General features: G+C 37.2%; 4 protein-coding genes across 8 annotated transcripts; 2 read left to right on the forward strand and 2 right to left on the reverse strand.

Annotated features, from left to right (window-relative positions):
- The first annotated feature begins 29 nt into the window (after window positions 1-29).
- On the forward strand, window positions 30-2,823 carry cfap119 (cilia and flagella associated protein 119). The gene is made up of 9 exons (XM_026276236.1): window positions 30-286; window positions 385-419; window positions 506-571; window positions 972-1,138; window positions 1,250-1,320; window positions 1,580-1,696; window positions 1,814-1,886; window positions 1,979-2,092; window positions 2,627-2,823. The coding sequence occupies exons 1-9, from the start codon at window positions 188-190 to the stop codon at window positions 2,785-2,787; spliced, it is 903 nt and encodes a 300-aa protein (XP_026132021.1). The 5' UTR covers window positions 30-187; the 3' UTR covers window positions 2,788-2,823.
- On the reverse strand, window positions 1,447-8,338 carry phkg2 (phosphorylase kinase, gamma 2 (testis)). Of its 2 annotated transcripts, none has more exons than XM_026276234.1 (10): window positions 8,028-8,338; window positions 7,424-7,527; window positions 7,170-7,345; window positions 7,029-7,083; window positions 6,080-6,145; window positions 5,804-5,967; window positions 5,596-5,686; window positions 5,351-5,504; window positions 4,163-4,288; window positions 1,447-3,676 (listed from the first exon to the last, which is right to left on the reverse strand). In XM_026276234.1, the coding sequence occupies exons 2-10, from the start codon at window positions 7,516-7,518 to the stop codon at window positions 3,431-3,433; spliced, it is 1,173 nt and encodes a 390-aa protein (XP_026132019.1). In that variant the 5' UTR covers window positions 7,519-7,527; window positions 8,028-8,338; the 3' UTR covers window positions 1,447-3,430. The 2 variants fall into 2 exon arrangements, with proteins under 2 accessions (XP_026132019.1, XP_026132020.1); XM_026276235.1 differs by having other exon boundaries at window positions 3,431-3,676; window positions 8,150-8,338.
- Window positions 8,339-12,255: 3,917 nt separating this feature from the next.
- On the forward strand, window positions 12,256-17,455 carry cbx1b (chromobox homolog 1b (HP1 beta homolog Drosophila)). 2 transcript variants are annotated; one of them, XM_026276243.1, is made up of 6 exons: window positions 12,256-12,408; window positions 12,869-12,935; window positions 14,074-14,248; window positions 14,330-14,480; window positions 14,627-14,721; window positions 16,238-17,455. In XM_026276243.1, exons 2-6 carry the CDS (start codon window positions 12,890-12,892, stop codon window positions 16,380-16,382), a joined length of 612 nt encoding a protein of 203 aa, XP_026132028.1. In that variant the 5' UTR covers window positions 12,256-12,408; window positions 12,869-12,889; the 3' UTR covers window positions 16,383-17,455. The 2 variants fall into 2 exon arrangements, with proteins under 2 accessions (XP_026132028.1, XP_026132029.1); XM_026276244.1 differs by lacking the exon at window positions 12,256-12,408 and adding an exon at window positions 12,427-12,737.
- A 727-nt stretch (window positions 17,456-18,182) lies between these two features.
- Window positions 18,183-26,378, reverse strand: nfe2l1b (nfe2 like bZIP transcription factor 1b). Of its 3 annotated transcripts, none has more exons than XM_026276240.1 (6): window positions 26,168-26,377; window positions 24,447-25,308; window positions 23,574-23,801; window positions 23,323-23,412; window positions 23,076-23,234; window positions 18,183-21,631 (listed from the first exon to the last, which is right to left on the reverse strand). In XM_026276240.1, exons 2-6 carry the CDS (start codon window positions 24,996-24,998, stop codon window positions 20,261-20,263), a joined length of 2,400 nt encoding a protein of 799 aa, XP_026132025.1. In that variant the 5' UTR covers window positions 24,999-25,308; window positions 26,168-26,377; the 3' UTR covers window positions 18,183-20,260. The 3 variants fall into 3 exon arrangements, with proteins under 3 accessions (XP_026132025.1, XP_026132026.1, XP_026132027.1); XM_026276241.1 differs by lacking the exon at window positions 26,168-26,377 and adding an exon at window positions 25,626-25,800; XM_026276242.1 differs by lacking the exon at window positions 23,574-23,801 and having other exon boundaries at window positions 26,168-26,378.
- Between the last annotated feature and the right edge of the window lie 1,258 nt (window positions 26,379-27,636).

Raw genomic sequence — 27,636 nt, forward strand, 5'->3', positions numbered from 1 at the left:
AAATAAAAGTTCGTAAATTAGAATTTTAGACCCCCGCCCCCCGTTTTTATTTTTGTAATTTAATATATATGTAAATGATTAATAGCTTGATCCTTCGTGTGAAGTTTTCGTTCATTTTCGTTTTGGGTTTTAAGTTTTGTTGTTGTTGTTTTTTCAGAAGAAGAAAAAAATCCGTTGCTAGGATACGATGCAACATACTGTATACACAGGTGGTTTAGATCAATATTTTATAGAGCAGCTTTTCAGACTGCCAGGGGGAGAAATGAGGCATTTAGAGAACATCAGGGTAAACGCCTTACTTTTTTCAGTAGTAAATGCTAATTTAATCAATATTTTATCCGTTTTATACATTTGTCTTCATCTTTTTTTATTATTATTATTTAGGTTTCTCAACCTCCAAGATCACGGGTGCTGTTATGGTAGGTCTCACAATTATGAATCCAGTTCAGTTTGCCCATATTCAGACACACAAACATCCTAAAACTCTTGTTGATTGCATTTCTAGGGCTGATCTGAAACACAGTGACATGGGAGAGATTGAGAAGAGCAATTCCATACCAGAGATCGAAAGGTTTACCTTTACATTATAAACTTTATGTTGCTGTTGTAAATTGTTTATTTAAACATTATATCCTAATTTGTTGTTTTAAACAGTCCATCATGTATAAATCAGTGTGACGGTCACATTATAAAATGTAACAGTTAAAAACACCCTCTTTAAATATTTCTATATACATTACCGAGCAGTGGCTGTATATTCTTTATTGATATATTACTAGGCAGCCTGCTATTTTTGCATTGTAACGGAATAAACAATTTTATATTGCAACTGAGTAAATAAATTATAATGAATTAGTTTAAATGCTTAAGCACAATCTGTTAGACCCTTTTATAGAAATGCTACCCTGATAATAATTGATGCATGATGTTCAGGAAATTGCATATATGTACATTGTCTGCTTTCTCTCTAGGATTTTGTGCCGTGCAATGTTGGCCTCTGATGTGCCCCAGCCCAAACAGAGAGTACTACTTGAGCTGTACACAAATCTAGTGTTGTTCTGCAAAGACCAACATTTTAATAGGGAACAGACTTCTGTACTTATCTCTATTATCAAAAATGTACATCAGTTTAACACAGGTAATGCACCCATAGTACTCATAACTTGCTTAACCAATTACTTAATAAAGAGTTAACTGTATAGAATTGTGTACAAGAAAATATGAACACTCTTTCTTGTCAACCTTTTAGAAACACCCCTCAATAACACAGATCACTGTCTGACCTATTGCAGTGAACTTCTGCTTTGCCATTCAGTCAGGGTATGTATATATACTACTGTTCAGACATTTAGGGTCAGTAAGATTTAGTTTGAAATTAATACTTCTATTCGGCAAGGACATATTTGAATTAAATTGATCAAAAATGACAGTAAACACATTCATAAAGTTACAAAGCATTCTGTTTCAGTTTGAACAGTAGTGTAGATCTTATATTTGCATAGACATACATTTTGGAAACCTCATATAACAAACATTTTTGTGCTCAAACCACTTTTATTATTTTCCCCATTAAACACAGAGGCCTCCTTTCAGTATTGACCTTTTCAGCTCGGAGCAAGTGACACAAATTTTGTCCCATTTCATCAACATGTATATGAGACATTATTTTTTATACAAATACATTTTTACCCCAGAGGTATGTATGAGGCTGTGAATTTGTTAGGCCAAATACTATGCGTAAATTAAGTATTAATTTATGTTAACAGGAAAATTAATGATGAACTTTATGACCACTTTCTTTTGCATGGTAAAGGTACAGCTGGATATAGCTTTGTCATATATTGGAATACCGGAGGACACAGATATTGAGGAAACTGCCCAGTCTGGTACAGTAATGCACATCTGATGAAAACAAATATACATGTAGCACACAAGATTTGATTAATTAAAAGCATACACGGTTAATTGTTGTTTAAAGAAAGTGTTGCAGGTGGCATAAGAGAAAGTGAAAGGGAGACAGAAATGGATGGAGAAGTTCAACAAAGTGCTGCACTTGAAATGAAGGCTACAGCGACAGACAGTCTTGAACAAGGTACTAATATATTAAAGTTTATTGACAGGTTTACAACAGGTTTAACTGAAGTTTAAGTAAATAAGACAACTCCAAAAAACTAATTTGCAAGCTTGTACAAGACATTAGCTCTAAAATATATATTTTTGTGAATACAAATCAATGAATAAGTTCTTCCAACTCCCATCTGACAAATTAATATTAATGAAGAATGTTATAATTTATGTTTTTAATTTATTATTTGCTTTAAAAAAAAATTAAATTACATCTTAAATAAAATTGAAATGAAAATGAGCAAAATTTAAATTAAATATTATACATGTATGCCCAGTTTCCACAAAACACAAAAAAAGTTTTTTTATTTTTTTTATTTAGAATTTATTTTAGTAATTTAGAAAACCTGTAAAGACTAGTGGAAGAGATTTAAAAAAAAAAGTGATTATATATTATTGAATGCCAGACTGCATGCTTTAATTTTATAATCACTACATACAACAATTAAAACAAATGTATGTGCTTATGTTTATATTATGTTTTTTTTTTTCCTCACACAAGGGTCTTCTCCAAAGTCTGAGCTGAGGACCATTGTTCAAAAGGAAGTGAGGGATGAAGTGATGCGTTTGAGTGCTCAGTTACAGCAACGGCTCCAGGACAGTGCTGATCAGCTTAATAATGCCATTAGTAAACTGGAGACCAACATTCAAGTTAAGAAGTAAGAAAATATGTCCCACTTCTTTGGTTTTGGAAAAAATACAGTAATTATATATATTATTCATATATGTATACCTGTTTAGAATTAGTACAGTACCTTGATGATGAATGCACAATGTCTAATAAACTAAAAAAAAAAAACTCAGTAGGGTTTTGTTACTGTAATGCTATGTTTCAAGTATGCTATTATTTGTATTGAAAGTCTTGAAGTCCACTCCACGCTGTTAAATATTCCCTGTGCATCTATGGTTTAGTCTTCAACAACCTGGAATTGTTTTCGAAGCATAAGAATGATAATAAATTCAAATACAATCTGCTTCGTGGCAAAAACTGTCAAAGGCTAGAAAGCTTGAATAGGACACAAGCTCTGTTAAGTAATTGTGAATACAAGTTTTTTTTTTTTTTTGGTCTATATAATAAGTAAAATAAAAAACATAAAATCCACAGTGAGTGATTAAAATGAGTTCACATGGCCTGCTGCTAAAAAATCAAAAGCACCATCCATCTCTAAAGACGAAAAAAACATCTATAAATAATTGTGTTTGTGTGCCTCTTGGACAGGCAGGCTACAGACCCTTACCTAAAGACATAAACAATAAACTGTTAATTGACAGATGAGTGATATCTTTAGAAACAAGAATATGACCTTTAGTTTTCAAGCTCTTCAAGGCCCATCAGAATGATTTTAGACGTGTTCTGGAATAGAGCAGCTCGGTTCTGTTGCTCCCCTTTCTTGACCCAGTGTCCATAGATGCGGAAAGCACAGCCGTCGATCAGCTTGCGCACACCGCGGATGGAGTAAGGGTCTCTTGCTAGGAGCTCCTTTGTTAATGGTCTGGCTCGGTAGTAGCGGCACTGCATTCGTATACAAGCTAACACGGTCAAGATCAGGGCCTGAAAATGCAAAGAACAATTTTGAATTTGTTTCTGTTGTGTACAAAAAAAAAAAAAACATAAAGAAGCTATGTTTTTTAAATTTAGATATTCTTTAGTACTTTAGAAAACCCTGTAAAGAAAAGTGGAAACAAAGTAATTAATACTTTTATTCAGCAAGGATGCATTAAATTTTTCAAAAATGACTGTAAAACATTTAACATGTTAGAAAAGATTTTCATTTCAAATAAATTTCATCAAAGATCCTGAGAAAAGTGTCTTTTTTTTTTTCAAAAATATGTTTTCCAACATTGATAATATTAAAAAGTGTTTCTTGAGCACCAAGATGGCTGCTGAAAATGTAAATTTCATTTTAAAATATTAATCAGTTCTTTTAATTTCCCAAATAAATGCAGTTTTGGTTAGCATTAAAACATTAAAAAAATCTTTCCAACACCAAAATCTGAGTGGTAGTTTATATAAATGAAAAAACAAACAAACACACACCTTAAATGTCTTCCTGGGGCTAAAGAGCCGCACTTCTTCCTTTAGGTACTGACGGAAGAAAGGATGAGCTAAAGCTTGCTCAGCTGTTAGACGAAGTGTGGGTTCCAACACTAAAAGCCTGGAGATCTAAGAGTATTTAACAGAGGTGGACAGTAATGAAGTACATCTGCTTGAGTAATGTACTTACGTACACTTTTTGAGTATCTGTACTTTACTTGAGTATGATTTCTTCTGGAAACTATGACTTTAACTTGACTACATTTGAAAAACAAATATCGTACTTTTTACTCCACTACATTTCTATTAAGGTCCTTGATTTCTATCGAGGTTACGTGAAGTGATTTTCCAGCATTTTTGAACAGTGACTAGTTGCACATGTGATATTAATTTAATAACAATTCAATAAGAAGTTGTTAATATTGTGGTATATACTTGACACAATTTTGTATTGATAAATGAAAAGATTACCTATAAATCCACATAACAACTGTTGTGTGTCTCCTAAGAAAGTACAGTAGGTGTTTGACTTGAAGTAGCTGTGCACACAGACTGTTCTGTGTATGACATCAAAGTACTGCGAGAGTGATGATGTCAAATAAATCTGGCTGTTTTCTTTTTTTGCAAAAAGCAGTGTTGCTTTTGTAAAGGTATACAGCTGCAGCTGTTTTGTTGGGTTTTAATGCAGGTGTAATGTTTTTTCTTACCAGTCTGTATTTACTACAATTTCACTGTCAGCTCAGTTCAAATGTGGATGAATGGCTACATGTAGATGTGTGCACGCACCTAGAGCTATGATGTATGAGACCACGACCATGCTGCTTTTGTTAAATAAAATAGTTTTTTCTTTTTCAACTTGTTTCATTTCTAACGTTATACATTTCTAAAAGCTATACATCCATAGACACTACTGGTTAGTCAGTGTATCCAGGTCTAATATATTGTAAGTTGCTTATGAGGCATAAAGCATTGCAAGTATTACATACAACAATAATAAAACAGTGCATTGAGATAAAAAAAAAAAAAAAAAGAAACTAAGAACTTTTACTTTAAAAAAAATCTGCAGTATCTGTACTTTCACTCAAGTAATGGAGTCGTACACTTTATCCGCCTCTGTATTTAAGAGAATGCACATATGGTTACATATACACCTAAATGCTACAGGTTAAGAGAATGCTAAAAGAATCTCACCAAGTCTTTGACGGTGTCAGACCGGTCGTCCCACTCTGGAGAGCTAAACTGGTACCGGCCTTCCATGATCAGTCTCAGCATCAGCAGCTGTTTGCGATGCCAGAATGGGGGAGAACCAGCAAGAAGCGTGAACATGATCACACCACAAGCCCACCTGTGGAAACACGTGGAGAAAATGCTGTACAAAGTTTATGTGACCACAAGAAAGGTTTATTAAGGTTTAATAGCAAAACCTATTTACTCACAGGTCAACCTCTTTCCCATATCCCTCATGTGTCTCATCCATGGAGCACTTCAGAATCTCTGGTGCCAGATACCCTGGTGTTCCACACAACTCTAACAAAGGAAATTGACAAAGACCAGTGTAAAAACATTGTGTGTTGTTCAGCTGCAAAAAAATCAGAGAATCTGTTATAAATTGCCACTGTGGAAGGACAGGGTTGATTTTCTCACCTCTTAGTTTTTCATCAGGCCCCAGCTGGACTGAAAAGCCAAAGTCAGAAAGTTTGATGTGTCCCTGGTCGTCCAACAGAACATTTTCAGGTTTGAGGTCACGATGTACAATATTTAGAGAATGCAGATACTGGACAGCCTCCAGAAGAGCACGCATTATGCTCCTAAAAGCGAAAAAGGTTTGCAGGAAATATTTTTGGTTAATTATGGTATGAGGAGAACCATTTGCTACCATAGAAACTTGTAACAAGATCTGAAAATAAATTGAAATCTAACCTGGTTTCCTTTTCACTGAGGGTGACTTTTTCAGTCAAGTAATCGAATAGCTCTCCTCTCCTCATTCTGTATTAGAAGATGTGTGTGAAATTACAACGTATACCGTATTTTCCGGACTATAAGTCGCACTTTTTTCATAGTTTGGCTGGTCCTGCGACTTATAGTCAGGTGAGACTTATCAAAATTAATTTGACATGAACCGAGAGAAATGAACCAAGAGAAATGAACCAATAGAAAACATTACCGTCTCCAGCCGCGAGAGGGCGCTCTATGCTGCTCAGTGCTCCTGTAGTCTACACTGAAAACATAGAGCACCCTCTCATGGCTGTAGACTTGGCTTGGTTCTAAATGAATGCGACTTGTAGTCCAGTGCGACTTATATATGTTTTTTCCTCATCATGATGTATTTTTGGACTGATCTGACTTATACTCAGGTGTGACTTATAGTCCGAAAATACGGTACACTACTGTTTAAAAGTTTGGGCTTGCTAAGATACTTAATATGACTCTTATTTGATCAAAAATACAGTAAAAACATTTTAATATAGTTTAAAATTATTACAATTTAGAATGACAATGTTCTAGCTTAATAAATTTTAATTTATTTTTATGATGGCAAAGTTGAATTGTGAACAGCCATAACTCCAGTCTTCAGTATCACACGATCCTTCAGAAAGAATTCTAATATTCTTATTTTCAGTGTATCTTTGAAGAAACTGTCAGATTTTTTTTTTCAGGATTCGGATGTTCATGGAACATTTATTTAAAATGCAAAATTCTGTAACATTATAATTGTTTTTACTGTCACTTTTGATCAATTGAATACATACTTGATGAATAGAAGTATTAATATCCTTTTATTTTTTTATATATCTAAAAAAAAATCTTACTGAGCCCAAACTTTTCATAATAATTTAACATAATAAATTATTAATATATATATACTTACAGGTCAAATACCAAAAATATGAAGGTTGTTGACTCATAAGAATCAATAAGTGTGACTGAAAAAGGAGCACAGATAAGGTCAGTTGCTATTCAGAAAGGTTTGAACAGATGTTTAAACGTTAGCAGTGCATTTGAGACTCACTGATGGACGGGTGGCCCTTCACCACATTGAGCACATGGATCTCCTTCAGTGTGGAGCTCTTCACCTCCTCTAACTGCTGTTCTGTCATTTTCTCTGCAGTGATCTCAATGATCTTCACTGCAAACTCCTGCCCTGTGTGTTTGTGTACACATCTGCGCACCACACTGCTCACACCTCTGCACGGGGGACAGTTCAGTTACAGAATATCTCAAAAAGTGACACCAAAACACTTGCTGAATCGAACAAAAACTCACCTCCCAATCACCTCTTTGGGATCATACTTCTGATAAAACTCTTTCGCCCCAACCCAGTCGGGCAGTTCATCTCCAAGAATGATATCGCGAGTCATACTGATAACCTGTTAACCAGACACATTTATTTACTTTGATTTGAATGAGTGAAGAGAAGATATTCTTGTTTTCTTCTTGTGTATTACATATATTGATTGCCCAATCAACCAATCAATCAGTCATGCTTGTGCTATCATGTTCCTCTAATGCACAATGTCCCACTACACTCTACAGATCTTTAAAAGCCATTCCAGGGTGTGATATTACATCTAAACCACCACAGCTGTTTACTTGAAGCTGAAAAATTCTATTCTACAAATATAATACCCATTATAATGGCAAAAACTCAACATGATCTGAAAGCAAAGCACTGAAGCATCTAATATGAGAAGAAGTCATATAATATGATATATACTATAATTTGAATTTTATTTTATTTATTTTTTGTTCTGAAGCAATTGAAACAATTGTTTAATTATTGAATAGAAATGTTAATAGAAAGCATAGAAAGGTGCATAGAAAGGTTAAACCACATGCTCGCAGACTGATAAGCGTAATACCCACTTACGTGAAATAACAGCACAGAGTAGCAATAACAGAAAACAGTCTGTTCTGAGAAATGAGCTGTTGCGATCAATGACCTCGTATGCTGTTCCTGTCCCAACCCAGAAAAGCCGAAAGTGTACTCACAACCACTTCAACAAAATCAACCGATCATCTGACGGCTCAGTGTTTTCAACTGTCCGGTTGGAAACATGTATTTGAAGCCACTGACAATACTGCCATAACACTGCAGAAAACTTTTGTAAGGTTCCGGGGAATGTCAACAACACCCTGTAGACTCGCACTTCTCTGTCTTGTAAAGCACAGATGCTGTACTGTCGTTGTGCGTCACTGCCACCTACAGGATGGAGCGGGTACTTGCACAACCTATTTATTGCGTCATTTCTTCCTTCTAGGTTTACCCATTGACTTCATAACAATGGTTTTACCAAAGGAAATGTTTATTGAAAAGTTGTGGAAACATATATACAACAAAAAGTTTTTACATATAAAACCGGAATCATAATTTTGAAAAATATGCTCAGCCAAAAAAAAGCTGTTTTATTTTACATAAAGCTGGTCACTTCATTGGGCCTGCCATAATAAGATCCCATGATGACCATCTGAATACAACTTATGGTCCTCCTCCGACATCAGCTGCTTTTTGAACACTTCGGTCAATTAAAAATCAGAATCAGAATCAGAATCAGAAAGAGCTTTATTGCCAAGTATGCTTACGCATACAAGGAATTTGTTTTAGTGACATAAGCTTCCAGTACACAGAGACAACAACACACCGAGAAAAAAAAATATATATATTTTACAAATTGGCAAATAAATAAGTGTATAAACAATTGTGCTATAAATGATAATGGAATAGGATTGAGTGAGATGCAGGAATGTTCTAGGATGGAGGGTTAACAAATAAATATAAGGATATTGCACGTTTATAAGCATAAGTAGGGAACATTTAACTGTTCATGAGGTAGATTGCCTGGGGGAAGAAACTGTTCTTGTGCCTTGCTGTTCTGGTGTTTGCGGCTCTGAGGCGCCGGCCAGATGGCAAAAGTTCAAAGATGGGGTGACTTGGATGTGAGAGATCCAGTGTGATTTTCTGAGCCCTTTTCCTCACTCTGGATGTATACAGTTCTTGAAGGGTGGGCAGGGGAGCACCATTAATCCTTTCAGCAGTCCGAACAGTTCTCTGTAGTCTTCTGATGTCTGATTTTGTTGCTGAACCAAACCAGACAATTATTGAAGTACAGAGGACATACTCAATGACGGCCGAGTACTGTTTCAGCAGCTCCTGTGGCAAGTTAAACTTCCTCAGCTGGCGAAGGAAATACAACCTTTGCTGGGCCTTTTTAACAATGGAGTCAATGTGATTGTCCCACTTCAGGTCCTGAGAGATGGTGGTTCCCAGGAATCTGAATGACTCCACTGCAGTCACAGTGCTGTTCATGATGGTGAGTGGGGAAAGTGCAGGTGGGTTTCTCCTAAAGTCCACGATCATCTCCACTGTTGTGAGCGTGTTCAGCTCCAGGTTGTTAAGACTGCACCAGACAGCCAGCTGCTCAACCTCTTGTCTGTAAGCAGACTCATCACCGTCCTGGATGAGGCCGATGACTGTAGTGTCGTCTGCAAACTTTATGAGCTTGACAGAGGGGTCTTTAGAGGTGCAGTCGTTGGTGTACAGGGAGAAAAGCAGAGGGGAGAGAACACATCCCTGAGGGGCACCAATGTTAGTGGAGCAGCTGTTTGATGTAAATTTCGCCAGTCTCACTAACTGTTGCCTATCTGTCAGAAAGCTGGTGATCCACTGACAGATAGAGCTAGGAACAGAGAGCTGGGTCAGTTTGGTCTGAAGGGCTGTTGGGATGATGGTGTTGAATGCCGAACTAAAGTCCACAAATAGGATCCTCACATAAGTCCCTGTTTTGTCCAGATGTTGCAGGATGAAGTGCAATCCCATGTTGATTGCATCATCCACGGACCTGTTTGCTCGGTAAGCAAACTGGAGGGGGTCCAGTAAGGGTCCAGTGATGTCCTTCAGATAAGCCAGAACCAGTTTTTCAAACGACTTCATGACGACAGACGTTACAGCCACAGGTCTGTAGTCGTTAAGTTCTGCTATCTTGGGTTTCTTTGGGATGGGGATGATGGTGGAGCGTTTGAAGCAGGAAGGCACTTCACACAACTCCAGGGATCTGTTGAAGATCTGTGAAAAGATGGGGGCCAGCTGGTCAGCACAGATTTTCAGACAGGCTGGTGTAACACCATCTGGGCCTGGTGCTTTTGTTCTTCTTGAAGACCTGGCGCACATCATCTTCACAGATTTGAAGAGCAGGAGGTGTGGAGGGTGGGATTGCAGGATGTGTTAATGGTTGTGTAGGGAGATGGTCAGAATGGGTGTTGGGGGTTTCAAATCTGCAATAAAACTCATTCAGGTCGTTAGCAAGTCGTTGATTAGCCTCAGTGCAAAATGCAAATGCTCCTAACTAAATAGTACTATTGATAGACAATTAATGCAAAATCAGCCAAAGGAAATACACTAATTAATATCATCAATAATTTAAATATTAATTAATTTAATTTAATAATAATTGATATAAACAGCAACAATATATAAACAGTGCCAATCAAAGTGCAAAGCCTATGGACAGATTGGGGCCTTGTTTCTAAGGATGTGCCTTTCATTCTCTCAATGGTTGTTCTTGTTCTGTCACTATGCTGGGCTTACTATGGGCAGCACACTCATATCAGTGAGCTTGAAATAACCTACACAACATTGTCTTTTCAGAAGTTTATTTATTTACTTACTTTTGATTGACAGAGAAAATAACAAGTAGACCCCTGACCTGGACATATTTTTGTATTTGTTTATGACCTTTACAAATACTAGACAGAAGCTCAATATATACCATAAAAAAGTGAATTTGCATACACAAACAGATGTTATGGACATTGAAACTTGATACTGGCAACAATTAAAGGGATAAATTAAATTAAAATGATGTCATTAATTACTCACCCTCATGTCGTTCCAAACACGTAAGACCACCGTTCATCTTCAGAACAGAGTTTAAGATATTTTAGATTTAGTCCAAGAGCTTTCAGTCCCTCCGTTGAAACTGTGTGTGGTTAGAAATGTAATAAGAACATCTTCAAAGTAGTCCATGTGACATCAGAGGGTCAGTTGGAATTTTTTGAAGCACCGAAAATACATTTTGGTGCAAAAATAGCAAAAACTACCACTTTATTCAGCATTGTCTTCTCTTCCATGTCTGTTGTGAGAGAGTTCAAAACACTGCAGTTTAGTGATATCCAGTTCATGAATGAATCATTCGATGTAACCAGATCTTCTTGAACCAGTTCACCAAATTGAACTGAATCGTTTGAAACAGTTTGTGTCTCCAATAAGCATTAATCCACAAGTGACTTAAACTGTTAACTTTTTTAATCTGGCTGAAACTCCCTCTGAGTTAAAACAAACCAATATCCCAGAGTAATTCATTTACTCAAACAGTAGACTGACTGAACTGCTGTGAAGAGAGAACTGAAGATGAACACTGAGCCGAGCCAGAAAACAAACGAATGATTGACTCATTCTCCGATGTCACATGGACTACTTTGAAGATGTTTTTATTACCTTTCTAACCATTGACAGTATACCACACACACTTTCAATGGAGGGACAGAAAGCTCTCGGACTAATCTAAAATATCTTAAACTGTGTTCCGAGGATGAACAGAGGTCTTACGGGTTTGGAACGACGTGAGGGTGAGTCATGAATGACATAATTTGAATTTTTCTGTGAACTAACCCTTTAAGTTTCAACGCTGCATAATTCACCTGGAAGGAAAGCCGCATCAGAGCTGCATTTTAGCATGGCTTAAATGCATCATATTTCATTGTATGGTGATGCATGTCTGTTTTAAGTGTGAAGCCCACATTTTCACACATTCCCTTCTGAAATTCATGAAAGAAAGCTAGAACATCTGCAAAACCAGGACAGATGCTGCTGCATCTCGGCTGTGTAAAGATGGCTCATCTGCTTGAAGCAACATGGGAGAAAGGACTAAGAGGAGAGGAGGATTTCAATGGAGAAAGTAGTAGATATTAGGCTGTAAGACCAGTAGCCTATTTCATTACACCAGTCATAATTCCATCCTCCAGAATATCTAATAAAGCAAATTCACGTTTATGGTAAAAGACACCATAGAGATAATTGCACCGGAAGTCACCGTTTTGTGTCCTTTCCAACACGGAAGTGGGCGTGAATAACAGCCACATTCAGCAGCATCACAGCACAGTGGACGTCTGTAATTAATCACTGCAACCTATTCATCTCGGATTTAAATACATGTAGATCAGCTTTATTTCATCTTTATCTCCGCGAGATACACGTAAGTGCGTTTGTTTTACGGGCTCGTGCACATAGTGTTTGTTGTGGTAAAATAGCAGTGATCAAGCGTGCTGCGGCAAGGATGCAAGCTGTTTTGACCACAGCAGACATCGAATAGCGTGCTCACCCTCACTTAAACAACATGGAGGAATAAAATACAGCAAAACAGTGGCGTCCTGCTCTATCCATCTCATCAAGCACAGCACGTGAAGCATGCAATGCATTTATTCAGAATGGGTTTTTTTCGCTCGCGCTGGCCTGCCGTCGCAAATGCATCACAATGTTTGTCATATTATGCATGCAGATGTGTAGTACAGCTGCATCCATTAGGTAAACCAACACACGTTCAGATGAAATGCAGAATGTGGTGTGCATACGAAATATGTGATCGATATATCTCAGAAAATATTTTACATTTGTTTTATCTGTATTTATAAGGATCTATATATATATATTTCCAGCTGTTAAGAGCCCTTGGAATAATGAGCCAGACGCCAGAGCCTTCAGCCGATGCAGCTGTGACTGAAGGTTTGGAATTCTTTTTTTGTGTGTGTGTTAGTCTGCAATGGAAACGAACAAAATTCGTCAAAATACCATAGTTACAGTTATAATTTGCTATAAAACCATAGTAAATTGATATGACATCTCATCCGAACAAATAAGAGTTCTTTTTTTAAAGGGACAGTACACCTGTTTCAGTGCTGTGTAGACTGCTTGCAAATTGTAGTTCTTTACTGACTACAGATTACCTGAAAATAATGTAGTTTTATTAATTTATGTTTACTTTTAGATTACTATCGTTTATCACATATGTTTGAATGGGACTGTTTTGTACCATGTTGTAGAAAGAAGAAAAAAAAAAAAAAAATATATATATATATATATATATAGTGGAGGAACTGCAAGGGGTTTGTGAGCAGATGAAAAGCTCATTTATGGAAGAATCAAAATGTAAATTTAATTTAATATATATATTTATTTAATTACCTGCATTGCAATGTGTTGACATTGACTGACTGACCTCAAAAAACTTATTGAAATATTAATTATATTAAATATTAATAATATTGATATTGAAATATTAACTTTAAATCACAGGGGGTCTATTTAAATTATACTTTAAATAGTGTGTGAATAATATGTAATCCATAAAAAAGTCATTCAAGATTAATTTGATTATAAGCTTTTTAAAATGTAATTGAATCTATTTACAAATACAATTTTTGGATTCAGATTTTTGTGAAGCCAAATGACATGTGACTACCCAGCACTGCCCTTTATTTATTCACCCTCATGTTGTTTCAAACAGGTATGGCTTATTTTCTTCTGTGGAACACAAAATGAATGGTTATGGAGGACGACAGCCACCTTCATTTTTATTGTATGGAAAAATATTAGATGAAAGCGAATGATGTGGACAGCCTCTAACTTTCTTCCCAACATCACATTTTGTGTGTAAATAATGGCTGAAGATTTGTTTTGAGTGAACAGTCCCTTTAATTTTTTATATTTTTTTTATTTTTATGGCAGTAGTTGCTGGTATCATGTTACCCATATTTTGCTGTAGAAACAATAACTGTGGTATTTTGACACAAACAATGCTAAATGATTTAGGTCAACTTGTATGTTTATCTCTGTATTTTCCACCCACCATTCATGTGTCCAGCTCCAGTCACTCAATCTGAAACCAAGCAATCAACAGCAGGGAAGAAACAGAACAAAAAGAAAGTGGAAGAAGTGGTGGAGGAGGAAGAAGAGGAGTATGTTGTGGAGAAGGTCCTGGATCGGCGTGTGGTGAAGGGAAGAGTGGAGTATTTCCTCAAGTGGAAAGGCTTTTCTGAGTGAGTAGCCGCAGTTAGATGTCATCTTGATTCTATGTGAAAATCCTGGTGTTTGTTTATTTATTTATTTATTTTCCCCAGCGAGGACAACACCTGGGAACCAGAGGAAAACCTAGACTGTCCTGACCTCATAGCAGAATTCCTTAAGTCGCAGAAAACGGCTGAATCTGGAGGCAAGAGGCGGGCCGAGTCAGACGGAGATGGAAAGGAGACCAAAAAGCGCAAGGATGAGGTAAGAGCCATGAAGATCTGAGAATCTGAGATGTCTACATCATTCCATGTCTATAAGCTGGTCAGGAAGTGTCTTTAAAACATTAGAAAACCAAAAGAAATTGAATGGGCTAAACAGTGTCTTACATGCCATCTCTCTTAATTTAGCCTGAGAAACTCAGAGGTTTTGCACGTGGTTTGGATCCTGAGAGGATTATTGGTGCTACAGACTCAAGTGGAGAACTCATGTTCCTCATGAAATGGTTTGTATAGAAATTGTTACCCGTAAAAAAAACAAAAAAAAAAAAAAAACACAGTTTTGGATTAGAGAGACAGTTCCTGAGCAGCATTAGGAGAGACTGAGGGCAATTGTAACACTCCAAATTTCTACAAACCACAATTATTGCTCTTCTTTAGAAAAAAAGAAAATAAAAAAAAGCATGATTTGTATCACTGTGAATTATTTATTTATTTATTTATTTTTTGTCTTTTGCTTCCTAAAGTTTTGATGCCTTCATATTGAAACTAATATTTATCTACTGGTTACAAGTTAATGAGAAATGTCAACATTTTAACTGGTAGCTACTATTCAACGACTTTATCCAGAATTTATCACTTCTCAGGTTGGTGTGATTGTGACACTACACTGAACATTTAAAATTTTTACGAAATGTTATTTTACTATTGTTGAAATGTTTGGGGTCAGTAACATTTATTAATTTTTGATGAAAGAAAGTATTACTTTTGTTCAGTAAAGACAAAAGATTACTATTTGAAATAAATGATGGTCTTTGAAACGTCCAATATTTTCAATATTAATAATAAGAAGAAATGTTTTTGAGCACCAAATCAATCAAGTAATTTGCTGCTGCAAATTCAGCTTTACCATCATAGGAATAAATTACATGATAAAAAAAATGAAGATAATTTTAAAATGTTAAAATAGAATAAAAATTAAAATTGAAGGCACCAATTTCTTTTTACTGTATTTTTCATTAAATAAATGCTGCCTTGGTGTGCATGAGACATAAATATACAGTATGTTAAATATGCAAGCAAACAGTATATTTAAGGTATATATAGTTTATGCAGCATTACAGATTCATTTATTAATCTCGCCATTACTACTTGCTATAAAAAAAAAATATTTTCAAAGCATTACAATTGCCCCCATTCACTGTTAAAGGGGTATTTAGTCTAAAAAGAAAAATTCCGTCATTTACTCCCCTTCATGTAATGTGGAACACAAAAGGAGGTTTAGTGAGATCTATCCCTTTTAAGTGCAGCACATAAGACTTAATTCATATGCATGTGAACGCCAGAGTGGAAATGCAAGCTTCATTTTCCTCTGGATTCTAAAGTTAAAATTTGGTGAACTCTGACCTGCACATTCATACAGCCGTATGATTTGCAGTGTTGAGGGCAAGCTATTAAAAGATTTATTATTTATTAAAAACAGATGAAATCATATCCTGTTGGCAAACTTCATTGCCAGGACCAAATCCGTTTCACATGCTTGAACTGGGGTAGCACCCCTGCATTCACCTCCACAACGGGGACAATTGTGAAGTTATGTGTAACTTTGATATACAATATTAATATTAGACTTACCAAAGCTGTTATTTTTGGCACTTATACCAACAGATGGCTTGGTGTATTTTGAGTTGTCTGTGAGTTGAAAGAAATGTGAATATTACAATTCCCCTCAGTTTTCTTTAAAGATACCTTCTTGGATGAGAAATAGCCGTTAACGTCTTCTTTTGTATTTTTATATTACAGGAAAAACTCTGATGAAGCTGATCTAGTACCAGCCAAGGAGGCAAATGTAAAGTGTCCACAAGTGGTCATCTCCTTTTACGAGGAACGTCTCACCTGGCATTCATACCCCACTGAAGAGGAAGAGAAGAAGGATGACAAAAACTAGACACACACACACACACACAAAAAAAAGATGTTAGGGACAGTCAATATCAGTCATGGCCATTGGTATGCTTGTTTTGTTCCTCTTCTTCTTATTTTTTAAGATGGCAAAGGAAAACAGTCAGAAATATTTGTAAGTAGCGACAGTATAAACAGTAATCTACATAGGTTTCAGTGTATTTTAGTTTGGGCACCGTTGCCATAGATGAAGCAAATCGAACACTGCTGTCTCAGTGTGCTTGACAGGTGACTTTGCACATTAATGTACTCTTCATGCTTTCTATTGACGGAAACATTCAGATCATGTTTTGAAGGAGAATCATCGTCTGATATTCATACATGTGAAATAGTGTTCTTTACATGTTAGAAATGTCGAACAACCCACCCTGTGTAGATTACAGTGTTTAGTCTATCATACAGAGTCGGTTTTGCTTGATGCTGTAGCTGTCTCAAAAAAAACTGCCCTGATTTATTCCACGATTCTTAATTTTATGTATATATATATAACTAATGTTAAAATATTACTGCCTTAACAGATTATTAAGAAAATGACAATTTTATACATCTGTCAATGCAGGTGGTTAATTAACGCATGACTGTATCTAGCCCCATGGTAAAAGAAGTGTAAGATATAGGCCTTATTTGACGTTTGGAACTGGCTTTGATACGATTGGTTTTATAAAGAAATGCCAGCAGCTGTTACTCTTCAGTGTTTGTTTGCCCACGGCGTGTTTGGTCTCCCCATAGGTGCTATTTGTGAGAAGGCCCATTGGATATTACCAGTCTTTCTTGACGTGGTCTTGACATTTGTGTTTGTAAATAGGTTTGCCATTTCCTAGCACATCAGTATCACTGTGTACAGTCAGCCGAAGATTGGTTTTTACTTTGATAACTCTTTGACTTATCACTTTCACATGACAAAGTAGAAGAACTGTAACATTTGTTCTCCTGTAGTATGTTTTTATGTTCTGAGCTTTAATGATTGTATGCTAGTTTTGTTTAACCATATTATTATTATAGCATATTAATGAAATACCATTTTCAAAAATAAAGATCTTTGTTGTATTTCTGTCAAAACTGGTCACACTTATTTATGCTTCTCCAGTAAGTAAGGTCCATAGTAAGGTCAATGGTCAATACTTATACAGTACTCAAAATTTGTAAATTTGTAAGATTAGTTAATCAAAAGTCAAATTAAAGGCATTTAGAATATTACCAAGGATTTCTGTCTCAAATAAATGCTGTTGTTTTGAACTATATTCATTATATTCTCTTAAAATATTACACAGCACTTTCGCGACAAATTTGTAGCGCATTTCGCATCCCTGTTCAAGTCTTTGCAATTGACTTTGTACGTAATCTACTCGCGCGAGTAATTAAATTTTCGTTTGGTGTGAAATTACACTTTCAAACATTAAACATAAATAAACAGTGAAAACGGGTTTATTAATAGTATGTTAATTTATATTAACCTAGATTATTGATGTAAAAACAAAAATTTGTTAATGTTAACATGTCAAAAAATATTAATTGAAAACAAATCACAAATTAAGCTGAATTTAGTGTTACCCCATAAGAGTACCATTTTACCAAACACTGCGAGGTGAGCAGCACACTGAAGCTGATATAAGCAAAACCAATAAAGACAACATAATTCATATTTATATAACTATCAGGAGAGTTTTTACAGTATAACCAAATCCTCTGACATTTTTATTTTTTAATCCAATTTATTTTGCCATTCATATACTATAAATCACAAAGCTTTTTTTTTCTTAAAAAAAAAAAGAAAGAAAAAACCAAGGAAATGAAACAAATGTTTATTATAATTAATAAAAGAACAATTCCAGATTGCCAGCAAATCTCTCAACATAATTCATATAGGAATACTCTGAACAGGCAAATCCAAAGAAGGTGCAAAAAGGCCTGGCTAAACCAAGCAATTAGGACAAGAGACGTACAGAACACAAAAATATTTACAAACCGAACAAGACGAACGAAACACAACAGTGCTTAATGGCAAGTAGATATGACAGTGTAACAGGGATTCAAAGTTCATCTAAGAGAACGAATCACTCATCTTTACTCATCACTTATCTCTACCCCAACTATGCTAAGTATTTGAAAACCAGTAACATAAAGATTGTGTCCTTTCCATTTCCGAGACAAAAAATTACCATGTCTTGCATATTTCTTCATGTCACACCAAAACGGACACTTACTGTGTCTAATGGTGCTATATGAACAGTGTAGATAGAAACGACAGAGACTGACAGAAAAGGATGAAGATGTAAATTAGACATTCACACCAGTGGTACTGTTATTTTTTCTACCCATTCATTGATATGTCAGTGTATAAGGTCAGCTGTATCCTCAGGCTGCAGTAAAGCACGATCCAGTTGGTTAATGGCATAAGCTTAACTGCTTTAATTTGCCAGGAGACCATTCATGGCTTCACTCAATTAGCAATGAAGGTACTTTTACTAAAAGTAGTGTATTTGGTAGAAGAAAAGAAGTCACATCACATCAAAGCTAAGACACTGACCCAGCTAATGAGAAGTTGTAGTTTAAATGTAATAACGACCTATGTCTGCTACTATTCATATATTTCGGTGAGAATTGTATTCCTTTTTCAAATGACAATACAACGGTAACAAGAGCATCTCTTAACGTTCCTCCACTGCACCAGACAAAAGCCACTAGCATGAGTTGCAGTAGCAATAGAGCATTTTGACCTGCAACAAAGGCTAAACATTATGAACTTTAAAAGCAAACGACTCGGTTCGTTTAAATTAATCCTGTATATCAAGACACACCACCAGACTCAATCACATGATTCAGGAGCTAACTGCACCGATGCCACTCAGGAGTCCATGTCTGATGGCTTATTAAAAAGTTTTTGCACATGTGAGAGTTACATTAAAAGCTGACAGAAAGGCCTTAGAGACCTTTTCCCCAGCAGAAGAGGAAAAAAGCTTATAGGCAATAAGCTACAGTGTTGATTTACAGTGCTGTAAAGGGTACAGAAGACGATTTATTAGTAATAATGCAGTGTATCCATCCTCCATCTGTACCTCCAATGTTCAAGCCAAAGCTAAATTCAAACTCACTCATTAGCGCTATTCATTTAACCGTCCAAGTTCCTTGGTAAATGGCACTGACCTCCGGAGAATTTTCAGGTGGGTTTGCTGTCCAATGGGACTAACAAATTTGTTCTTTTGCATTTTTTGTTTTTTTGTTTAAGTGAAAACGTGAATTTGGATCCACAGAGTGACCTGAATGATTTGTTATGGAAACAACACAACCTTTGGTTAGTATTGGCATGCCTGTAGTTTATTTTGGCTTCACTTCTAGCATTCAGTAGACTCTTCTTCTACCGGCTCTCAGGGGTTCTGCTTCTCAGCCACCAATGAAATCCCAGGGTACCCACAAACACACAGCATGGGCTAATGCTCAAACAATTTTTGCATCCTCGTGGTCAACGTCATCTTAATATGGTGTATTATTGTCATCGACTACATTTTTGGGAGCATTACCAAACAGTTCTTCAAATTAAGAACATTCTGTTGGTGTCCTCCATGACCTCAGGTTCTGGACAGTTCTTTCAGTTGGCATCTGAAAGTATCCCGTTCGCTTGCATCTTTCTGTACATCGATGAGAAATCAGTACTACATAAAGCACGTCTGCTTTAATGCCGCTTTCAGGAGAAAACTTCGGAACCAAAAAGGAACAAAGAAAACCCAATGCAGGAAGAGAAATCAATGATGCAATTTTCTTCTCCTCGCTAGAATCATCTCAAAGAAAAAGGCTTCCTTTGCCTTTCGAAATACTTTGTATGGTCGTGCCTTTGCGAAAAATAAAAGGGCAACAGTTGGGAGTTCCTCACTTCTTTTTGTCCTTCTGCTTCTTCTCGGGCTTGTTGCTTTGTTCTGTGCTCATGTTACGAGGCATGAGAAGAACGCCATCGGGGCCGTACTGCAAAAAGTATTCGCTGGCCGAGTAGGGTCTGCCTTCCTCGTCCCGCAGCTGTGCAAACAATTCCTGCGAAAGGCTTTGAACCTTCTGCTTCGTCTGTCTGATGCACTTACAGTACTCCATCTTCTCCTTCAGCAAATGAGCTTTTTCGCGTTGCAGGTCTTGCACGCCCTGCTCGAGTTTCATGATGGTGTCTAGCTTGCGTTTACGGCAGTTTTGTGCTGCCATTTTGTTCTTTCCACGGCGGCGGATGTCACGAATGAGCGCGAGCTGGTCCTCGTTGAGATGGTGCTTGGCCAGAAGCTCGTTGAACTCCTCGACGGGGAGGTTAATGATCTTGTCATTGGAGAATGGGATGTCCATGGCCCTCGCTCTGCGTTCATCACGGCTAGACTGCCTGTCCATGCAGTCTTGTGGTGGCTGGAGCTTCGTCTGCTGCATTTGCTTGTCTCTGCCTTTCTTGCTGCAGGATGCGGACAGCTGAGAACGCTCAGAGTAGGACGATGGCAGTGGTAGGTTGTAGGTGTGGTTGTGATTGACATTTTCCAGCTGCGGAATGCCATGGAACTGAGAGGGATCTTGGTAGCTCATGCGGCACAGCTTGCTATACTCCGGTTGGTAGCCCCCGACAGCTCCTTCCTCCGCTTCTGCTGCGGCCGCCTCTGAATCGGTGCTGTAGCCCACAGCACCTTCCTCCGAGAAGGTAGCAGAGGTTGATGAAGATGATGCGGCTGATGAGCAGGATGTCTCGGAGTTGCTAGGTGAGGCTGGGCTATGGCTAGAGTCCAGTGAAAGACCTGAGTCGGAATCGAGCTCATCCTTGAGCTGAGAAGCCTGGTCTTGGCTGAAACCCTCTTCCATCGCCAGGTCTAGCAGGCTAATTTCATCCAGCATAGACTCTTCCAACAGACTGGAAAATGGATCTGGCAGCACCGGCGTGGTGGTTAGGTTTGTAGTACTGTTTAGAGGTGGTGGAAGAAAGAGGCCGGTCAAGTTAGTAGCTCCAAATGTTGAATTGATATTGGAGGAGTTGCTAGAAGAGAGCCTGACTAGGGTAGGCTGCTGTCCCACGGTGGAATCCAGCTCGGGGTTGAAGAGTGTGGGAAAGTCCTGGCTGCAACTTGGAAGCGAAGCCTGGTGGAGACTAACATCCTGGTTAATGAGAGTGGACTGTGGGAGTTCAAAACTTCCTATTGTGGCTGATTCAGTGGTGCTGGCATTGTTGTTATTGGGGTCATCATTCATGGTGACATTTTCTGCTGTATTGACCTCCATGTCCTAAAAAAAGACGTAATGGATATTAGATTTTAGAGTTTATAGGTGTGATGCTCATTACTAAAGCCCTATCTATTTATTAACTAAACAATATTTAATTTCATTTCACACAAACAATGACCTGGATACACTTGGATAATAAAAAAAATGGGGGGGGGGGGCGTCATATTTGAAAAACTTTTGTCTGCCAAGTCCAAGTCGTACTGTAAGACCAACATACAGTAAAACAACATACAACAGGAAATTATATCTTATATATTTAAGATCCCTACACAACCTCATGATATGGTGTCAAGGTCAATTAGTCTCTTAGAATTTATAGAGAATTGCAGGGAATTGCAATTCAAGGAAAAAGCAATTTGTTCAGTAAACCATTGTTTAGTTAGAAATATAGGTGTTTAGGTTTTTTCCTCCTGTATCCAAACCATATCGGACCTTGACGCCAAAACGAACCATCATGTTTGTGTACCATTACACCCCTATTATTTATTTATTTATATGTATTCATGGTTAAAGAAAAATTTGTTATTACTTTTTATCCGATGGAACAAAAAATTGGAAATGCTACAAAACCCAAAAGCATATTTCAATGTCCTTTTAAAATGACTTTTAATTTGACACTATTACGACCACTTCCAATAAGCTTTAATTAATGTCTATATATTAGTGGTGGGCCGTTATCGGCGTTAACGTGCTGCGTTAACGCGAGACTCTTATCGGGCGATAAAAAAAAATATGATATGTTAAAAAAAAAAATGGGATGTGATTATATTGGATGCGTTCATCGTCTCTTAAAGTGACAGCGCCTAATTTAGCTACTGGCTGCTGTAATGTTAATCCAAGAAAATGAAAATGAAAATCACTCACTGCTCTTGACTGAATTACTTTGTAGTTTTAACATTCAAACCAAAAATTATTCAGACACCAGATATAGTTTTTTATATATATATCAAAACTGTAATAATGTGAGAAATGTTGAAGGTGTCTGAATAAATGTAGGTTTGATTGTTTATTTCATTTTTACATTGAAGACTATCCAGTGCTATTTTACATTTAATTATTTGGTGTCTGTACCTTGACACCTACAAACTTGAAAAAAAACTTAAACATTGGTGTGAAACAGGCGTAAGTTTGTTTGCACCTTGTGCAATGTGGAATTTTTCAAGCACTTTGTGATGCATTTTGGAAACAGGAGATGAGCCCCTTTTCTAATGCACCACCTAGCTTGATAAACCCCTTCTCAAAGACTAACTGTTTGTCAATTTTATTTGGGCAACACACATATTCTGAATGCCGTCGGCAGAATTCGAATGAGCCATTTTAATCTAGATTAATCTAGATTAATTTCAAGATCACAGTGAGATTAATGTAGATTAAAAAAATTTATCTATGCCCACCACTACTATATATTCTCTTCTTTAATTTTGAATGCAATAAATGGGCAAACCTGCAGTTCCATTATTGACATTATGTCCTGCCACTGCTGCTCCAGGTCTAGTGGTGTATCAGACTGTGACAGAGTGGCTTGTAGAGCGATCCCTTGTGATGTTGTAGGTGTTTCCTCGGTTGAATCTCTCAGCTGTGAGGTGGGTCCAGTGGCCTGGAACTAAAGAGTAAAAAAAGAATGTAAAATGACAAACAAAAAAACGGCCAAGTTTTAATCCGTAATGTAGCATGAATTTCACTGTCGCTACCTCTGGCTCTTCTCCAAACGGAAAGGTGGCCTCCAGAAGCCTCAGACATTCCTGCATGGATAATGAAGTCTGAGCACCGAGACTGGTAAGCTAGGAAATACAACAAGAAAAATCCATGTAATTCCAAGGCTGACTGAAATTCACTTGACATCTACAGCTCACCAGCTTTTTTGCAAAAAAAAGCATTTTTAACCAAAACCTTGCTGTGCTCCTCACACCTTCCTTTAATCCTAGCATAATACAGCACATACCTCCGTAGGTATGCTCTCTCCTGTCTCTCCATCAACATGAGTTAGGCTCTGCACTGCTTGGAGATTAAGTCCATTTCTCCAGCTTTCCTCTCTTCCACCTGCCTCCTCGTTCTCTTCATTAGGTTTATCAGCCTCACTTTCCTTCTGCCGACTGCTATAGTTAAACACTTCTCGGCCAGCACCAAGGTCAATATCCTGCCTCCATAGGATGTCTATGAGGTCAATGTCCTAGAAATATATTCATTAAAGGGGAGTGTCATAAAAGGTCCAAGATTACAGGACATCATCAGATAATTACATTTAATGAAGGGATTTGTCAGCTCTTATTTGGCTAACTATTCCAAGCATATATTCCTAAATAATCTACAAAGAAACCACATCTCTCTCAAAAAAACGAAATGCTACATATATATATATATATATATATATATATATATATATATATATATATATATATATATATACTATCCTGATAGCCACAAGTGTAGATGGCCTCTACTACTACTACTAAAATCTCCATTTGATTCAGGGCAGTTTTTATTTCACATGTCAAAGCTGTGACATTGCTAGAAAATGTAATATTTATATTACTATTAGTCCAAAACCTTAACATTAGCACAACTACCAAGTTTTAAGAGGTACAGAGCTCTTTCGATGAGACCACACCCTGTCCAGCCACTATTGTAAGGCTCATAATGTAGAATAAGAATACTACCAGCTCACATACAATGTTCTTAATAGCCACTATGCAATCCTCTTAATCTAATAGCTAGAGATAATAGCATAAGACGGTTCTCTCTTCGAAGAAATCAAATACGAACCAATGTCAATCTAATTACTGTAGGCTAATCTAAAAACACACAGCTACTGTACCTCTTTGGAGAGGTCGTCGCTGCTCTCTCTCTCCCCTTGCTCCTGACTGTCCTCAGGGGCCACGGCTCCCAGGCTGTCCTCTCCGCTGAGGCTGTAAGTGGTCTCAGAAGCACTGCCAGCCCCTCTCATGGCCGAGGCGTCAGAGTTGTTCACGTCCTCCAGGCTGCCCCCATTGTCCAGGGCAATACTGGGGCCGGACTGACTGGTTGCCGAAACCACAGTCTCTGGGTCACGATGCACCAGCCAGGCACTCAACTCGGTGCTGGGCACACGCAGATGATCCAGGGAGCGCACCTGGTTCAGAAGCCGACGAGTGGCGAAAAAATGGTCCAGGTCCACACTTTTAGGATGGATGCCATAGCCGTCCAGGGTGTTACGGAGATTGTGGAACTGCGTCTGGGTGTAGGCCGAGCTGGGGCCCAGGATGATCTCATGGAGTGGGGGGAGCTGATTGTTTAAATAAGTGTCCAAGTCCAGCCGTACCCCAATTAGACTCAGGAGGATAGTGAACTGAATAAGACCCTCTGTGAAGTACTTTTTCAAGTAAAGCATTTCTTTGCACAGGAACAAAAAAGAAAAAAACTCAAAAAGGAATTAAAAAGCAAAAACAAAAACAAAAAATACACACGAACAAATGTCAAACCCAGTTAAGATTTTGGTCAGCCTTGTATACGATAGAAAATCAAAAGCAGACACAATATAAAAGGATGCTCGCTCTGTTTCACAGTCATGTGCTTCTAATAAAACAGGACTAAAGGTGAAGAGAAATCCTCTTTTGTTGTCTTTGAAGAATGTTTTTTTTTCACCCAAATTATATCCAGCTTATATATTTGTAAGCATACACTTTCAAAGTTCACCAAGCCTGCATAGAAAGAGAAGACAAAAATGAAGCCGTTATTATGGAATTAGCAATTGAATTGCACATTTTTCAAATGCAAGTGAACTGCAATTAAAGCTTAATCAGTTAAAAATCATCAAAGGTCCTTGCATTATAATGTAGTATAATACACTAATTACATTTCAAAATTCTAAATGTTAACATTCAGATTTATAAAAGTACATCATATATCACAACAAAGTATTTTAACAACCTAATTAAAATAATACATTGACAATTTACAGTCTTACTATGAAACTGTTATTATAAAATATGAATGACCTCCCACCACATACACCCACCTCACTATCACACCCACATCAATCCATCCATCCCTGTAACCCTCTAATAACCAAAAGTCGCAACGAAATCGCGCATATTCGTTACCAATAAATTCCAGATCCACTGTGATTCGGCCTAATGTCATTCTATGCCTACTTTCATCTAAAATCTCGTCTAAGAACAATTTACTTGTCCAAGCACTGTGAAGTACTGACCTCTTACACTTCCGCTATCACAGCCGTTAGCAACAAGTGGCGCAACAGCCTCTGATTGGCTAAGAAGCCTGTCATTTATTTCCTCTCCGCGCTACAGCCAATAAGGAGGCGGGCCTTAAAGGGGTTCTACCGGGGACATGAATTACTAAAAACAACTTTTATTAAATACCCAGTTCTTGTCAACTGGTTAACCCTAACCGTTCAAAACGGTTCCTTCAGTTCACGCAAAGCTGTATTGTGCGTTTGCAGCAGCCGCACTGACACACACTCCAACATTCGTAATTTCGAAAGCTATAGCTAACTTAGCCCGGTAGCATAGCATCAAAATAGTCCGTTTTCATACTTACTCAGGAAGAGTTTACTGACAAATGACTCCGAATGGCTCTACGTGCATACACAGCCACTGTCATCAGTCACTTCCAACTAACTACACACTTATTCCCTCAGATCTCTGTGTGGTTGTCACTCCCCTCTCGCTTTGAATGGGCCACCATGACTTGCAGAATTTCCTCTTGCCGACAACTTGGCTGAACTGAGGCTCTGAAACATGCTGCCACTGCGCACGCGTAGAATATTCTAGTGCACGTACGGGATGAGATCATTCATCAAAATTCCCCGTTGTATACAAACCTATAAATGAGACTTTTTTAATATTTTTTTTAAAACTGTTATCTGTCTGCTATCTATTTAACTTGGTTGTCCCGCCTTTATTTTTTCTTCCCTTTCTTGGTGAGCTCCGTGGGAATACAATGTTGGCGATATAGTTACAAAATTATTGACAATTACTGACAAAACACTGGCTAGATATAATCGGATACTGAGACTAATTAATGGAAAATGCTTTATGCCAAAAGAGTAATGTATTGTCATATGGGGTTAGTTGACACACTTTTTACTCCAATGAATATTTCTTAGCGTATGCTTATCTTTGAAAGTCAATTTTCCATTATCTAGGCTACAAAAACTTTTCTGACGACATTTAGAAAAATTCAATTTATTGACCATAATTCTCGCTGTCGCTGTCACAATACAATTTCATCAGCCATTAAATAAATAGAATGTTATAGGCCTTTTATCAACATTTCAACATTAAAACACACATAATAGCAACAATAGTTCATTGTATTAAATTATATCACTTTGGACAACTTGACTCAATAAAATACTCTAAAAAAATGCGTTTAGCTACTTATAGCCACTAGATGGCGCTCATTGAGCGTTTTTAGGCCAGAGGTCGCGTGTTCTAGGGTTCAAGATTAAGTAACTACCCTCATCAGTCATAACATTATATTATTTTGTTTGATGAATTTTTAATTACAGATATTTTGATCTTTAAATATTTTGAATAGATATCTACATTAAACATGGCTCTTTGTGTCAGATGCTTGCGTCAGTCAGCCTTGAGAGGCAGTGGGAAAAAGAACTGAATGCCTCCAAGTTTTTATGTTTCTCTCTAACTCACTTTCTCTCGGAGGCATGCATTGATAAATTCAGATTTAAAAAAATATTATATATACAGTAAGGAGAGTTATATATAAGAGTTCTGATAGTACTTGGTTGCACTGCAATTTCTTGAGGCCTCATTGAATGCTCAAGTATGTTAGAACTATTAAATAGACCATAGTTCATCTCAAAATTGTTGTTCATAAAATGCTGCTATGCTGCACAAGTCAGGAGTTACTGAAGAAAATATAAAAGCATAACAATTGATTACTGAGGACAAAATCTTGGAAATGTAATTTGGAGGCAGTAAACATCTATTGCCATTCAAGATGTCAAGCTCCAATTTATGCTTATCACTGGATCAGTCAGGAAA

Source organism: Carassius auratus, chromosome 12 (genome assembly GCF_003368295.1).
Source record: "Carassius auratus strain Wakin chromosome 12, ASM336829v1, whole genome shotgun sequence".
NCBI lineage: Eukaryota > Metazoa > Chordata > Actinopteri > Cypriniformes > Cyprinidae > Carassius > Carassius auratus.